General features: G+C 43.5%; 1 protein-coding gene across 2 annotated transcripts in view; it reads right to left on the bottom strand.

Annotated features, from left to right (window-relative positions):
• Positions 1-7,755, bottom strand: part of NDFIP1 (Nedd4 family interacting protein 1) — a 56,185-nt gene extending 48,430 nt beyond the window's left edge. For both annotated transcript variants that reach the window (XM_040405954.1, XM_040405946.1), the window contains exon 1: positions 7,588-7,755. In XM_040405954.1, the coding sequence (XP_040261888.1) occupies positions 7,588-7,620 (33 nt within the window). In that variant the 5' untranslated portion in view covers positions 7,621-7,755. The remainder of the gene's footprint in view (positions 1-7,587) is intronic.
• Positions 7,756-17,658: the final 9,903 nt, after the last annotated feature.

Here is a 17,658-nt window from a genome sequence, read left to right as displayed (position 1 = left end):
TAGGTTAATAGCTTGTTTAGAGAACCTTTTCATGATATGCTAATTTTTTGAGATAGGAATTTTGGGTTTTCATGAGCTGTATGCCAAAATCATCAATATTAAAACAAGAAAAGGCTTGAAGTACTTCAGTTGTGTGTAATGAATCTAAAATATATGAAAGTCTAATGTTTATCAGTACATTACAGAAAATAATGAACTTTATCACAATATGCTAATTTTTTTGAGAAGGACCTGTATACTGCCCAGTATGTTATGTCCTATATCAGTGATGGTGTACCTTTTAGAGATCAAGTGCCCAATCTGCAACCCAAATCCCACTTATTTATCACAAAGTGCCAACACGGCAAGTTACCCTGAATACTACAGTCCAATATAGTATATCTTCCATGTACTTTATCATTTAGCTATAATACAGGGCTCCAGATGGCGACCAAAAGGGTCGCCAATGCGCCTTCAAATTTGCAGATGGCGACAAGACTTTTTAGTCTTGTCGCCATTTGCGACTGTACCGCCGCGATCCTGCGCAGCCTAAGTTCTCTTCAGTAGCACAGTGGAGAAGGAAGGAGTCCCTCCCTCTCCACTGTGACGCGGCCGCCACTACCACCAATGGGGAGATAGCAGGGAGGAGCTGTGGCCACTGCGCCACCAATGAATGTAAAGCATAAGTATAGGCAGCGGTATCACAGACCCGGCCTCTATAACAGGGCATGCCCTGTTATTGAGGCCGGGTGCCGGGTCTGTTATACCGCTGCAGACAATTGTATAAAGGAGTTAAAGAGGACCTTTCATGGGTCCAAAGAATATGAACTTAGTAGCAGGCTGCATAGAGCGGTGCCCAGGGATCTAAGTGCACTTATTATTATTCCTGGGCGCCGCTCCGTTCGCCCGCTGTGGCCCCCGGTATTTTCAACATTCAGAGCAAGGAGGAGGAGACGCCAGTGTCTCTCCTTCTCCCTGACAGCAGCGCTGTCCAATCAAAGCTCAGAGCCCAGAGCGAGGGAGTTTTTTTTTTCTCCCTGGCTCTGAGCTCTGCGCTGTGATTGGACAGCGCTGCTGTCAGGGAGAAGGAGAGACACTGGCGTCTCCTCCTCCTTGCTCTGAATGTTGAGAAAATACCGGGGGCCACAGTGGGCGAACGGAGCGGCGCCCAGGAATAATAGTAAGTGCACTTAGATCCCTGGGTGCCGCTCTATGCAGCCTGCTACTAAGTTCATATTCTTTGGACCCATGAAAGGTCCTCTTTAATTACATTCATTGGTGGTGCAGTGCGCCCCCCCGAAAGCCTCTCCCCCCCCCCCCCCGAAAGCCTCTCCCCCCCCCCCCCCCCATTATCACTGGCCACAAGTGCCCTCACAGGGTCCCATCCCCTTCATTGGTGGCAGTGGCAGATTACACTGCTGGGGCTCAGATCGTTACCATGGCAGCCAGGATGCTACTGAAGCCCTGGCTGCCATGTTCAGCTCCCTACTGCTGTGTGCACAGAGCACAGGGCAGCAGGGAGATGTGTGAGATCCTATTCACCCTGATAGAACTCTATCAGGGTGAATAGCACAAGGAATGAAAAGATCCAAGTTCTAGTCCCTAAGGAAAGAAATGGTTATTAAATAAAAAGTAAAAAAAAAAAAAAAACACCAAAATACCATGGCCCCCTTCCCAGTTTTACATATACAATTTACAAACAATAAACATATTACATATCGCCACGTCCCAAAAAGTGTGAGCTATTAAAATATTAAAAAATATTTCTGCTCGGTGAAGGCCGTAACAGAAAAAAAAACTCTAAACCACGCAATTCGCCATTTTTAGTCACCTTGTCCCCCAGAAGATGTCCCTGGATGTGAGAGGTATGTGGTGCTGTTTTCTCCTATATGTAGTGCTGGCTCACTACTGTCACCTGCGTCTCATCTTCTCAAAGTCCTTTTTTTTTTTATTATATACATTTTAAATTTGGCGACTAAAAAATGTAATTTGCCTCCTAAATTTTTTAGTTTAGGAGCCAATGGCTCCTGGTCATTTTTTTTTGTCTGGAGCACTGTAATAGCCTGCCTACATTCAACCCCCCCCCCCCCCCCCCCCAAGGCCTCCTGTCCATCATTATACATTTACTATTACTATGCTTTTTGACACTTTATATGCATATCAAAAGTGTTGATAGAAGGGGTCTCAGAGCCGAGACCCCCGCTGATCTCTATAGTAAGCAGTCTGAAGTGCTCAGCAGAGCGCTGCTTCTCCTCACTGCTGAGCAGGATGGTGAAGACATCCCCATAGACTTGAGACTATCTCCACTACAGTACTCGGCAGTGAGGAGAAGCAGCACCCTGCTGAGCACTTTAGACCGCTTGCTATAGAGATCAGCGGCGGGTCTCAGCGCTGGGACCTCCGCTAAAGCCCACTGCCAACCACTGGAACATCAGAAACCCTACTGCCCAGCAAGGCCACTTACCCTGCCAGGCTTCTCAGTGTGAAGATCAAGCGCCACTGCAGGAGCCCCCACCCCCCCATCCACATCTTTACAGCAGCAGATGCCCACTCAGAGCGACTAATAAAGCATTGCTGCGCTGCGTGATGAACGTCAGGAAAAGGTATCTTGCACACAAACTTTTTTTTTCCCCGTTTACATTGCGTTTTTTGCGTTCCCTATACGGAACCAAAATCGCCACGTCAGAAAAGTCCAAACTATGTAAATATAAAAAAAATCTATGCGGTGAACGCCGGAACAGGAAAAATAAATAAATACTGCGCGATTCGCCATTTTTTAAAATGCAGAATGCACGTGGCTTTTTTGGTTTATTTTTTTTGCGTGGTATCGAATGGTATCGAGTATCGCAATACTTTTTCATGGTATCGCAACAACTCTTTGTCCTATTATTGTCCGCATAACGGACAAGGATAGTACTGCAGTGCTCTAGACTAAAAAAAATAACCAGGAACCATAAGCTCCTAAACAAAAATATTTAGACGCCAAATTAAATTTTTTAGTCGCCAAATTTAAAATGCATATAATTAAAAAAAGGACTTGACGGAGAAGATGAGACGCAGGTCAGAGCCAGCACTACATATAGGAGAATACAGCACCACATACCTCTCACATCCAGTGACATATTTTGGGGGACAAGGTGACTAAAGATGGCAACTCTGTACCACTCTGAGTACAGGGCAATGCATCTGCAATCAAGCATGGACAAATGATATAATTACGGTGCAAGCTCGGTGTTCTCGTGGCCAGCTGTAGTCAGAATACACTTACCGAGACGAAATGTACTAATTGTCAGAAATTCCGGGGAAAATAATAGCCTTGGAAGAGATATGCAGGCTAAATCTCATATTACTAGGCTGATCATAATAATGGCCATCAGTATAAGCAAAGTGATATTAATCATTTATAGGAAACAAATCCCTAGAGATCACGAGGAAAACATGAGGCTAAAGAGAAGTGGTGAGAATGAGCTGGCACTATATAAACCTCCGACGCCACATACAAGGTGTATCCATCATGGAGAACGTAACGCGGTTATAATGTTCAACTTCAACCAGTCTTCATCCTTAAAGGGGCTGTCCAGTCTATTCTCAGAACAGGTCATCAATATCTGATTGGTGGGGCTCCGACTGCCAGCACCCCCACCAATCAGCTGTTTGGAGAGGCAATGGTATTCCAGTGCAGTCTCTTCATAGGCCAGTGATGTCACGTTCGTTGGTCACATGACCTATTTGCAGCCCAGTGCCGTAATAATGTATGGCACTGTGCTTGGTATGCTGTGAGACAGCCGATTGCCGGGGGTGCCTGGACTCGGACCCCTCAACAATCAAATACTGTTCGGACAATACTGAACGCCTCCACTCAGCAAAAGATACGTGCCCTATCTTCAGCCATATCTTGTGGATCACAGACCCATTCAAGTCAGTGCTTCCACATCTGCACCACGGGGTGCCCGTATATTGCGGACTCGTCGTTGGCAGTCCACAATACAGGCACGGAGCCCTTAGGGTAGGTTCAGACAGAGATTTTGGGCTTGTGGATTTCAGCACGGAATCGGTGGAAAAAAAACTAGGATGAATCTGCACTAAAACTACAGTTCATGCGCCCAAGTGTTTTTGCCACACAGTTTTCAAGACCGCACCAAGAAGGTACAGGACCCCTTGCAAGACCCTGATCCCGGTTTAACGCCATTCATTTGAGCTAATATATGACTGATATATGGGGTACATATAGTATATTATCAGTCCTGTGTGCAGTCAGGGCCCAATGACTGATATATGGGGTACATATAGAATATTATCAGTCCTGTGTGCAGTCAGGGCCCAATGACTGATATATGGGATACATATAGGATATTATCAGTCCTGTGTGCAGTCAGGGCCCATACAATGACTGATATATGGGATACATATAGGATATTATCAGTCCTGTGTGCAGTCAGGGCCCAATGACTGATATATGGGGTACATATAGGATATTATCAGTCCTGTGTCCAATCAGGGCCCATACAATGACTGATATATGGGGTACATATAGGATATTATCAGTCCTGTGTGCAGTCAGGGCCCATACAATGACTGATATATGGGGTACATATAGAATATTATCAGTCCTGTGTGCAATCAGGGCCCATACAATGACTGATATATGGGGTACATATAGAATATTATCAGTCCTGTGTGCAATCAGGGCCCATACAATGACTGATATACGGGGTACATATAGTATATTATCAGTCCTGTGTGCAGTCAGGGCCCAATGACTGATATATGGGGTACATATAGGATATTATCAGTCCTGTGTGCAGTCAGAGCCCAATGACTGATATATGGGGTACATATAGGATATTATCAGTCCTGTGTGCAGTCAGGGCCCATACAATGACTGATATATGGGGTACGTATAGGATATTATCAGTCCTGTGTCCAGGGCCCATACAATGACTGATATATGGGGTACATATAGGATATTATCAGTCCTGTGTGCAGTCAGGGCCCATACAATGACTGATATATGGGGTACATATAGGATATTATCAGTCCTGTGTCCAGGGCCCATACAATGACTGATATATGGGGTACATACAGGTTATTATCAGTCCTGTGTTCAGGGCCCATACAATGACTGATATATGGGGTACATACAGGATATTATCAGTCCTGTGTGCAGTCAGGGCCCAATGACAGATATATGGGGTACATATAGGATATTATCAGTCCTGTGTTCAGGGCCCATACAATGACTGATATATGGGGTACATATAGGATATTATCAGTCCTGTGTCCAGGGCCCATACAATGACTGATATATGGGGTACATATAGGATATTATCAGTCCTGTGTGCAGTCAGGGCCCATACAATGACTGATATATGGGGTACATATAGGTTATTATCAGTCCTGTGTTCAGGGCCCATACAATGACTGATATATGGGGTACATATAGGATATTATCAGTCCTGTGTGCAGTCAGGGCCCATACAATGACTGATATATGGGGTACATATAGGATATTATCAGTCCTGTGTGCAGTCAGGGCCCAATGACTGATATATGGGGTACATATAGGATATTATCAGTCCTGTGTGCAGTCAGGGCCCATACAATGACTGATATATGGGGTACGTATAGGATATTATCAGTCCTGTGTCCAGGGCCCATACAATGACTGATATATGGGGTACATATAGGATATTATCAGTCCTGTGTGCAGTCAGGGCCCATACAATGACTGATATATGGGGTACATATAGGATATTATCAGTCCTGTGTCCAGGGCCCATACAATGACTGATATATGGGGTACATACAGGTTATTATCAGTCCTGTGTTCAGGGCCCATACAATGACTGATATATGGGGTACATACAGGATATTATCAGTCCTGTGTGCAGTCAGGGCCCAATGACAGATATATGGGGTACATATAGGATATTATCAGTCCTGTGTTCAGGGCCCATACAATGACTGATATATGGGGTACATATAGGATATTATCAGTCCTGTGTCCAGGGCCCATACAATGACTGATATATGGGGTACATATAGGATATTATCAGTCCTGTGTGCAGTCAGGGCCCATACAATGACTGATATATGGGGTACATATAGGTTATTATCAGTCCTGTGTTCAGGGCCCATACAATGACTGATATATGGGGTACATATAGGATATTATCAGTCCTGTGTGCAGTCAGGGCCCATACAATGACTGATATATGGGGTACATATAGGATATTATCAGTCCTGTGTGCAGTCAGGGCCCAATGACTGATATATGGGGTACATATAGGATATTATCAGTCCTGTGTGCAGTCAGGGCCCATACAATGACTGATATATGGGGTACATATAGGATATTATCAGTCCTGTGTGCAGTCAGGGCCCAATGACTGATATATGGGGTACATATAGGATATTATCAGTCCTGTGTGCAGTCAGGGCCCATACAATGACTGATATATGGGGTACATATAGGATATTATCAGTCCTGTGTGCAGTCAGGGCCCAATGACTGATATATGGGGTACATATAGGATATTATCAGTCCTGTGTCCAGGGCCCATACAATGACTGATATATGGGGTACATATAGGATATTATCAGTCCTGTGTGCAGTCAGGGCCCATACAATGACTGATATATGGGGTACATATAGGTTATTATCAGTCCTGTGTTCAGGGCCCATACAATGACTGATATATAGGGTACATATAGAATATTATCAGTCCTGTGTGCAGTCAGGGCCCAATGACTGATATATGGGGTACATATAGGATATTATCAGTCCTGTGTGCAGTCAGGGCCCAATGACTGATATATGGGGTACATATAGGATATTATCAGTCCTGTGTGCAGTCAGGGCCCATACAATGACTGATATATGGGGTACATATAGGATATTATCAGTCCTGTGTGCAGTCAGGGCCCATACAATGACTGATATATGGGGTACATACAGGATATTATCAGTCCTGTGTCCAGGGCCCATACAATGACTGATATATGGGGTACATATAGGATATTATCAGTCCTGTGTGCAGTCAGGGCCCATACAATGACTGATATATGGGGTACATACAGGATATTATCAGTCCTGTGTTCAGGGCCCATACAATGACTGATATATGGGGTACATACAGGTTATTATCAGTCCTGTGTTCAGGGCCCATACAATGACTGATATATGGGGTACATATAGGATATTATCAGTCCTGTGTTCAGGGCCCATACAATGACTGATGGCTGATATATGGGCTGTGACCTCTTCAGTCAATGGCGTTTTATTTAGTAGCCAGAGACCACCACACGTAGCAGGCAGCAGACACCAGAACGTGTGGTCTATGGGGATCCCCGTCAGGTCATGGAAACCTGATCAGCAGCACATATGGTGTACACATAGAACATGAAGGCTCTGGGTGTACAGGACTGCACTCAGGCCTCCGTATATACACGCGTATGGCACGGGGCACGGGGCTGTCACCACAGACGGGGCAGAACGCGTCCCTCTGGTTTCCGGGAGTCGGGCTGCACTCACAGCGCTGAGGCCTAGTACGTGGCGGCTCATCCCCGAGGCTCGCCTAGCGACCTCCCGCCCCTCCGCATGCATACCTGCTGGTATCGACTGCTGCTCTGCTCGGACATGTCTGCTGGACCCGGACAGAGGCCAAGAGGAAAGCCGAGAACGGAGAGAGCACAGCGGCGACGGCTGAGGAGAGCAGATGGCGAGAATGATACAGAGAGATGAAAACACTGCCCTGTGGAGGGCGGAGAGAGCTCAGCGAGGAGGAGACTGACTGACGGCTGACTGGCCTGGAAACTGCACAGCTAGCTGCACTGCACACTATAGTATACAACACGGCACACACTGCACATAACACTATGTACACCGCTAGCTGCACTGCACACTATAGTATACAACACTGCACATAACACTATGTACACAGCTAGCTGCACTGCACACTATAGTATACAACACTGCACATAACACTATGTACACCGCTAGCTGCACTGCACACTATAGTATACAACACTGCACATAACACTATGTACACAGCTAGCTGCACTGCACACTATAGTATACAACACTGCACATAACACTATGTACACCGCTAGCTGCACTGCACACTATAGTATACAACACTGCACATAACACTATGTACACAGCTAGCTGCACTGCACACTATAGTATACAACACGGCACACACTGCACATAACACTATGTACACCGCTAGCTGCACTGCACACTATAGTATACAACACTGCACATAACACTATGTACACAGCTAGCTGCACTGCACACTATAGTATACAACACTGTACATAACACTATGTACACAGCTAGCTGCACTGCACACTATAGTATACAACACGGCACACACTGCACATAACACTATGTACACAGCTAGCTGCACTGCACACTATAGTATACATCACTGTACATAACACTATGTACACAGCTAGCTGCACTGCACACTATAGTATACAACACTGCACATAACATTATGTACACAGCTGCACTGCACACTATAGTATACAACACTGCACATAACACTATGTACACAGCTAGCTGCACTGCGCACTATAGTATACAACACTGCACATAACACTATGTACACAGCTAGCTGCACTGCACACTATAGTATACAACACTGCACATAACACTATGTACACAGCTAGCTGCACTGCACACTATAGTATACAACACTGCACATAACACTATGTACACAGCTAGCTGCACTGCACACTATAGTATACTGCACTGCACACTATGTACACAGCTAGCTGCACTGCACACTATAGTATACAACACTGCACATAACACTATGTACACAGCTAGCTGCACTGCACACTATAGTATACAACACGGCACATAACACTATGTACACAGCTAGCTGCACTGCACACTATAGTATACAACACTGCACATAACACTATGTACACAGCTAGCTGCACTGCACACTATAGTATACAACACGGCACATAACACTATGTACACAGCTAGCTGCACTGCACACTGTAGTATACAACACGGCACACACTGCACATAACACTATGTACACCGCTAGCTGCACTGCACACTATAGTATACAACACTGCACATAACACTATGTACACAGCTAGCTGCACTGCACACTATAGTATACAACACTGTACATAACACTATGTACACAGCTAGCTGCACTGCACACTATAGTATACAACACGGCACACACTGCACATGACACTATGTACACAGCTAGCTGCACTGCACACTATAGTATACAACACTGTACATAACACTATGTACACAGCTAGCTGCACTGCACACTATAGTATACAACACTGCACATAACATTATGTACACAGCTAGCTGCACTGCACACTATAGTATACAACACTGCACATAACACTATGTACACAGCTAGCTGCACTGCACACTATAGTATACAACACTGCACATAACACTATGTACACAGCTAGCTGCACTGCACACTATAGTATACAACACTGCACTGCACACTATGTACACAGCTATCTGCACTGCACACTATAGTATACAACACTGCACATAACACTATGTACACAGCTAGCTGCACTGCGCACTATAGTATACAACACTGCACATAACACTATGTACACAGCTAGCTGCACTGCACACTATAGTATACAACACTGCACATAACACTATGTACACAGCTAGCTGCACTGCACACTATAGTATACAACACTGCACTGCACATTATGTACACAGCTATCTGCACTGCACACTATAGTATACAACACTGCACATAACACTATGTACACAGCTAGCTGCACTGCACACTATAGTATACAACACGGCACATAACACTATGTACACAGCTAGCTGCACTGCACACTATAGTATACAACACTGCACATAACACTATGTACACAGCTAGCTGCACTGCACACTATAGTATACAACACGGCACATAACACTATGTACACAGCTAGCTGCACTGCACACTGTAGTATACAACACGGCACACACTGCACATAACACTATGTACACCGCTAGCTGCACTGCACACTATAGTATACAACACTGCACATAACACTATGTACACAGCTAGCTGCACTGCACACTATAGTATACAACACTGTACATAACACTATGTACACAGCTAGCTGCACTGCACACTATAGTATACAACACGGCACACACTGCACATAACACTATGTACACAGCTAGCTGCACTGCACACTATAGTATACAACACTGTACATAACACTATGTACACAGCTAGCTGCACTGCACACTATAGTATACAACACTGCACATAACATTATGTACACAGCTAGCTGCACTGCACACTATAGTATACAACACTGCACATAACACTATGTACACAGCTAGCTGCACTGCACACTATAGTATACAACACTGCACATAACACTATGTACACAGCTAGCTGCACTGCACACTATAGTATACAACACTGCACATAACACTATGTACACAGCTAGCTGCACTGCACACTATAGTATACAACACTGCACATAACACTATGTACACAGCTAGCTGCACTGCACACTATAGTATACAACACTGCACATAACACTATGTACACAGCTAGCTGCACTGCACACTATAGTATACAACACGGCACATAACACTATGTACACAGCTAGCTGCACTGCACACTATAGTATACAACACTGCACATAACACTATGTACACAGCTAGCTGCACTGCACACTATAGTATACAACACGGCACATAACACTATGTACACAGCTAGCTGCACTGCACACTATAATATACAACACGGCACACACTGCACATAACACTATGTACACCGCTAGCTGCACTGCACACTATAGTATACAACACTGCACATAACACTATGTACACAGCTAGCTGCACTGCACACTATAGTATACAACACTGCACATAACACTATGTACACAGCTAGCTGCACTGCACACTATAGTATACAACACGGCACACACTGCACATAACACTATGTACACAGCTAGCTGCACTGCACACTATAGTATACAACACTGTACATAACACTATGTACACAGCTAGCTGCACTGCACACTATAGTATACAACACTGCACATAACACTATGTACACAGCTAGCTGCACTGCACACTATAGTATACAACACTGCACATAACACTATGTACACAGCTAGCTGCACTGCACACTATAGTATACTGCACTGCACACTATGTACACAGCTATCTGCACTGCACACTATAGTATACAACACTGCACATAACACTATGTACACAGCTAGCTGCACTGCACACTATAGTATACAACACGGCACATAACACTATGTACACAGCTAGCTGCACTGCACTGCACACTATAGTATACAACACTGCACATAACACTATGTACACAGCTATCTGCACTGCACACTATAGTATACAACACGGCACATAACACTATGTACACAGCTAGCTGCACTGCACACTATAGTATACAACACTGCACATAACACTATGTACACAGCTAGCTGCACTGCACACTATAGTATACAACACTGTACATAACACTATGTACACAGCTAGCTGCACTGCACACTATAGTATACAACACGGCACATAACACTATGTACACAGCTAGCTGCACTGCACACTATAGTATACAACACTGTACATAACACTATGTGCACAGCTAGCTGCACTGCACACTATAGTATACAACACTGCACATAACACTATGTACACAGCTAGCTGCACTGCACACTATAGTATACAACACTGTACACACTGCACATAACACTATGTACACAGCTAGCTGCACTGCACACTATAGTATACAACACTGTACACACTGCACATAACACTGTACACAGCTAGCTGCACTGCACACTATAGTATACAACAATGCACATAACACTATGTACACAGCTAGCTGTACTGCACACTACTGTATACAACACTGTACACACTGCACATAACAATATATACACTGTACACAGCTAGCTGTACTGCACACTACTGTATACAACACTGTACACACTGCACATAACACTATGTACACTGTACACAGCTAGCTGTACTGCACACTACTGTATACAACACTGTACAAAGCTAGCTGCACTACACACGACACTACTGTATACAGCACTATACACAACACTATATACACTGTACACAGCTAGCTGCACTGCATACAACACTACTGTGTACAACAATATATACACTGTACACAGCACGACTGTATACAACACTATATACACAGTACACAACACTATATACACTCTACACAGCTAGCTGTACTGCGCATAACACTACTGTATACAATACTACAGGGAGTGCAGAATTATTAGGCAAGTTGTATTTTTGAGGATTAATTTTATTATTGAACAACAACCATGTTCTCAATGAACCCAAAAAACTCATTAATATCAAAGCTGAATATTTTTGGAAGTAGTTTTTAGTTTGTTTTTAGTTTTAGCTATTTTAGGGGGATATCTGTGTGTGCAGGTGACTATTACTGTGCATAATTATTAGGCAACTTAACAAAAAACAAATATATACCCATTTCAATTATTTATTTTTACCAGTGAAACCAATATAACATCTCAACATTCACAAATATACATTTCTGACATTCAAAAACAAAACAAAAACAAATCAGTGACCAATATAGCCACCTTTCTTTGCAAGGACACTCAAAAGCCTGCCATCCATGGATTCTGTCAGTGTTTTGATCTGTTCACCATCAACATTGCGTGCAGCAGCAACCACAGCCTCCCAGACACTGTTCAGAGAGGTGTACTGTTTTCCCTCCTTGTAAATCTCACATTTGATGATGGACCACAGGTTCTCAATGGGGTTCAGATCAGGTGAACAAGGAGGCCATGTCATTAGATTTTCTTCTTTTATACCCTTTCTTGCCAGCCACGCTGTGGAGTACTTGGACGCGTGTGATGGAGCATTGTCCTGCATGAAAATCATGTTTTTCTTGAAGGATGCAGACTTCTTCCTGTACCACTGCTTGAAGAAGGTGTCTTCCAGAAACTGGCAGTAAGACTGGGAGTTGAGCTTGACTCCATCCTCAACCCGAAAAGGCCCCACAAGCTCATCTTTGATGATACCAGCCCAAACCAGTACTCCACCTCCACCTTGCTGGCGTCTGAGTCGGACTGGAGCTCTCTGCCCTTTACCAATCCAGCCACGGGCCCATCCATCTGGCCCATCAAGACTCACTCTCATTTCATCAGTCCATAAAACCTTAGAAAAATCAGTCTTGAGATATTTCTTGGCCCAGTCTTGACGTTTCAGCTTGTGTGTCTTGTTCAGTGGTGGTCGTCTTTCAGCCTTTCTTACCTTGGCCATGTCTCTGAGTATTGCACACCTTGTGCTTTTGGGCACTCCAGTGATGTTGCAGCTCTGAAATATGGCCAAACTGGTGGTAAGTGGCATCTTGGCAGCTGCACGCTTGACTTTTCTCAGTTCATGGGCAGTTATTTTGCGCCTTGGTTTTTCCACACGCTTCTTGCGACCCTGTTGACTATTTTGAATGAAACGCTTGATTGTTCGATGATCATGCTTCAGAAGCTTTGCAATTTTAAGAGTGCTGCATCCCTCTGCAAGATATCTCACTATTTTTGACTTTTCTGAGCCTGTCAAGTCCTTCTTTTGACCCATTTTGCCAAAGGAAAGGAAGTTGCCTAATAATTATGCACACCTAATATAGGGTGTTGATGTCATTAGACCACACCCCTTCTCATTACAGAGATGCACATCACCTAATATGCTTAATTGGTAGTAGGCTTTCGAGCCTATACAGCTTGGAGTAAGACAACATGCATAAAGAGGATGATGTGGTCAAAACACTCATTTGCCTAATAATTCTGCACGCAGTGTATATACACTGCCAGGGGCAGACTGGGAACTTAAAGTGGCCCTGGGGAAAAAAACTAAAAGTGTTTCCATGTTGTAGGCGGGTCTAAATTGACAGAAGGCGGCGCAACACAACTAGGCAGAATCAGCAATACCACAGCACAAAATACTATCCCAGCAAAATCATGAACCACAGTGCAGCACAACATATTACCCAGAAAACTGTCCGTACACTGCACTGTATGCACTATATACACAGCTCAGTGTACATAGCTAGCCGTACTACACACACTACTGCATAAAACACTATACACACTGCACACAACACTATATACACTGTACACAGATAGCCTAGTGCATACAATGCTACTGTATACAACACTACACTGTACACAAAACTATATACAGTGCACACAACACTATATACACAGTTAGCTGTATGTACTGCACACAATAAGTATGCACACTGCACACAACACTGTACACAAGTACACTGCACTGTATACACTATACACAGCCCACTGTATACAATACTATATACACAGCTCACTGCAATGTATACACAGCTCACTGCACAGTATACAACATTATATACACAGCTCACTTCACAGTATACAACAGTATATACACAGCTCACTGCATGGTATACAACACTATATACACAGTTCACTGCACTGTATACACTATATATACAGCTCACTGCACAGTATATACACAGCTCACTGCATGGTATACAACACTATATACACAGTTTACTGCACTGTATACACTATATATACAGCTCACTGCACAGTATATACACAGCTCACTGCATGGTATACAACACTATATACACAGTTCACTGCACTGTATACACTATATATACAGCTCACTGCACAGTATATACACAGCTCACTGCATGGTATACAAGACTATATACACAGTTCAATGCACTGTATACACAGCTCACTGCACGGTATATACTATATACACAGCTCACTGCACTGTATACAACATTATATACACAAATTAATACCGATGTAAGACCAACGCTGGTCCCCATGCCCAAACTACCGTAAGTACTGTACGTGCAACACATGCTGCGGCAAAATAAGGGGGCCAACAATTAGAAAATATAGAAGAGTACCAGCTCCTATACAAAACAAAGACCTACAAAAACTGAAGCCCACAGGTACAAATGCAAAAAATATATGCTTTATTAACTGACATAAATACATACATAAAGGACTTTATATTTAAAAAAGTAGCAGCAAGAAAACCATCATCCCAGTGGTACACTTAGCTATAAGTATAGTGTAATCATCAACATGTACAGAGGAGACTCACCAGAGAAGCTAGTGTATCCAGACCGGGATGGCATTACCCCAACGCGCTTTTCATCGTGCCTTCGTCAGGGGGTAGCGCCATCACCATGGATCATGTGATTATAAAAGTCTACCCTCCAATCAGGTTGCATTACCAATCTCTCATTCATTATAGTATTTTAATCACCTGGATGTTCGGCGGCAAGGACATGATGGACGCGATCCGGCATATGATCCTCCCCCCAGCCGGCATCACCCCCTACCGCCCATGACACGTGATGTCTCACGTCATGTGACCGGCCGACGTCAAGACGCCAGGTGGGAGGTGCCATGCACCATCTCGTACATCATGTGCACACATCACAGGGGAAGAAAATACGAGCGAGCAAGCGCTCTCTACTGATACCATTCCACCTGTCTTCACGTATAAATCTTCTTAACATATTTTAACCCCTCTCCTGGACATCGCCTATAGAGAGTGACAATGTTTACAGAGTATATACATGTTCATTGTGCACATCAATTACTATTAAAATATATACAATGAATACGCTGTACAAAATCTCACAATACATAATTACAAAAAAAACTCATAATACATGATTACGGAATAATAATAAATAATTAAATACATAGTGCACATGGAGCTGTATTTCATGGTAGAACACAAGAAATATAGTTATTAGTGTAAAAGGACATGGATAATAAGTTCTCCATACTTCAATAAATAGTTCTAAAACTGTTAATAGTACTCTAATTATATATTCTAGGGCCAGTGTTGGCGTATGCCTATGGTAAGTTTAAACTAAATGAGGAGTGAAAAAGCTATATAATTGATGAAAAATGGGTAGATTAAAATAAGTAATGATTAATTAAAAAATTAATTAATAAATGGGAAGGATATCAGTTAATAAAATATGTTTAATAAATAGTGATGGTAAATAAAATGTCTGTGTATGAAATATATATATTATTTCACCACCACAAAAGTGATAATAAGTGAAAAAAGTGATGTGCATGAAAAGTGTGCGTGAAAGAAAAAGAGAAAGAATATGACTAATAAAGGACTATGAAAAAAACACGCAAAATAAATATAATGAATGTGATGAATATATACCCCCATAAGTGTGATAACGTGTACATACTAACATAAGTAAATCGTGGGCCAAAGGCCAAACCATGAAGGTGTAGACAGAGGAAGATGGGGGACTGATGTTGAATGTGAGAAAAGAAGAAAAAAAAAAAGGAGAGGGGAAGGGGGGGGGGGGTGAATAATGATCCATGTGAGTACAAGAAACCTTGCCCAATAAGGCTCTACAAGGATGCAGATTGCCACCCAGTCAACATGTCCCCCTGTCTTATATAGCCGGAGCATAATATACAGACATCGATTAAAAATGACATGGAATGTGCCCACTTGAGAGAATCCCCATTGACAAAACTGTGCCATGATGACAGAATGGTCTTTCCAGGGAAGGGCCTGATGATACCAGGCCTAATGCAACCTGTAAAAGGAAGGAAAGAGAAGAAGAAAAGAAGAATAAACCTTAAAAATAGTCATAACATTAAAAACAATGGAGCCACAGTAGGTGGTCCAGATGGTCAGAGAAACCCAGATTTTCATTCAGACATGCGGGACCGAGAGTCCCCAGTGTCCAAATCCACCAGCTCTTTTTCTGGGCCAGTCTTTGGGATATATCCCCTGCACGGAGATCCGTTCTAATACAGTTGTAACGGACCGTTTCAGCAGACAAGGGGTTAAAATCCGTTTAGGCGATATGCCCCTTTCTGAGAGACAGGCACAGCTACTGCAGAACACCAAACTCCCGAACTGGATACAAAATAGCACTCCAAACTGGAACCTCACGAATAGCTGCTAGCAGACGAACAGGAATCAGCTTATACTCCTGGCAATCAGTCTCTAACAGCATACAGGGGATCCCCCCAATAACGAGACAAGGCTCCGTGTTGAGGGTCAAGCAGTGGTCTGAGGTGCTGGGACACCCAGCCTGGTTTTTATTACAGTTGTTGCAAATACAGGTCCGCCCACAGGGTTTTGAAATACAACCAATCAATATGTTACAACACATACAATGTAAGTACAGCAACCAATCGTTCACGCCCCTAGGGGACCAGAAGGGAGACTGCGACACAGGACAGATATGTAGCAATAGAGGATACACAGAGACAATACATCCCCACAATGCATCATGGTTTCCTCCTCTATGCCCTGGAGACACCCGAGGAGTAATCCAATTATCTCTCAAGACAAAGGGAAATCACCAATACACATGTGGGGACAACAGAACAAAAATCACCATTTAAACATACAATGTCACAACCCTTTTCAATACACAGACATTTAACATCCCACAATGCCACGAATTAGACCAGGAGTTCAAGTTAGTTCAAGTCCTTTGTGAACAAATGAGGCCTGGCTGATGAGAGGGCCCATAATCCTGGGGCAAGAGGCCAGCAGCCAGGCCCCTCCAAAACCCAGTGGCGAGGTTGGTTTTGCCACACATCTCCCCCTCCCAGGGAAGACTAACCAGGTACCTGACC

This window comes from Bufo bufo, chromosome 1 (genome assembly GCF_905171765.1).
Source record: "Bufo bufo chromosome 1, aBufBuf1.1, whole genome shotgun sequence".
Classification (NCBI taxonomy): domain Eukaryota; kingdom Metazoa; phylum Chordata; class Amphibia; order Anura; family Bufonidae; genus Bufo; species Bufo bufo.
The sequence above is the reverse complement of the archived record's forward strand: the minus strand, read 5'-3'. Positions and strand labels throughout refer to the sequence as shown.